Below are 1,031 nucleotides of genomic sequence, written 5' to 3' on the forward strand. Positions count from 1 at the left end.
GGTACAAAGATTGCTAATAGTTGACTCTTATAAATTTTTATTTTTGATAAATAATTGTGAACATTTAAGTACCAGCTTAGTTAACCTTAAGTAAATAACTAAATTATATTGTTATGTTAATATTTGGTGGTAAGAATTTAGGGCCTATAATCAAACTAGTGTTTTTGTTTTAGCTTGCTTTTAATAATATTTCTTTATACTTTCTTACTACTCGCTGCTTATGGAGCCTACAATTTGATTTAAAGTCCAATTAAGACTCATAAATTTTCTTCCTGCATCGTTTTGAATACTATAAAGAGTTATATTTATAGAGTTACAGCTATTTTCTATGTGATTATAGCTAAATTAAAGTTAAGGAACTCCAGGCGAATCTTAGAAAGTAATGTTTCTATAAAATGTGTTAATAAAAGTGTCCGTATAATCTATAAACTGCAGCTTATTTGGCAAAAAATTAATTGAGTTATTCTCCATGATTGTCGATGAGTCACCTATTTATTTTAGAATAAAATATTTTTAAAATGAAAGTATTATTAATTTAATGAGTTGAATTATTGAAAATTTAATAAAATTAAGTTACTTAAATTAACCAAAATTTTATTCTTATTGATTTCGCATTAAGAATCTAACCCAAGTATGCCTAATGTTGCTTCGTCAAATATCTGTGAGCACAAAGACTAAGGTGTATTTGATATGATATTCATCAATGGGGATCCCAAATCAATACTAAGTTATGGAGAAGTAGAACTTAATTTTGCATCAATAACAGCAATATTTTCATAGCTGCATTAATAAAATATATTCCTTTAATCATTTTAGTTTTTGCAAAGGCATCTATTACTTGAAACATCTATTTATCTTGTTTCATTATAGCAAGTCTAGCATTATTCATTTTAAATTTATGATTAATCACATTGTTTACAGTTGGCATAGCAGGGATTGCATTATAGGCTCCAATAATTTTAGCATGGATCGCATGTGAGAGTTGTAAAATTACTTTAAAACCCATTGGACAAATATTAACACAATTTTTG

The 1,031-nt window shown here is 26.6% G+C and overlaps 1 protein-coding gene across 1 annotated transcript; it reads right to left on the bottom strand. All coding sequences in view use genetic code 6, as the record gives it.

The window, feature by feature from the left end:
- Positions 1-150: 150 nt before the first annotated feature.
- TTHERM_02566220 (surface protein with EGF domain and furin-like repeat protein) lies at positions 151-1,006 on the bottom strand (the record flags this gene model as incomplete). Its single annotated transcript, XM_001028270.2, has 3 exons — positions 151-488; positions 578-875; positions 920-1,006. The coding sequence occupies 3 exons, from the start codon at positions 1,004-1,006 to the stop codon at positions 151-153; spliced, it is 723 nt and encodes a 240-aa protein (XP_001028270.2).
- Between the last annotated feature and the right edge of the window lie 25 nt (positions 1,007-1,031).

Source organism: Tetrahymena thermophila (assembly GCF_000189635.1).
Source record: "Tetrahymena thermophila SB210 genomic scaffold scf_8255730, whole genome shotgun sequence".
NCBI classification, from domain to species: domain Eukaryota; phylum Ciliophora; class Oligohymenophorea; order Hymenostomatida; family Tetrahymenidae; genus Tetrahymena; species Tetrahymena thermophila.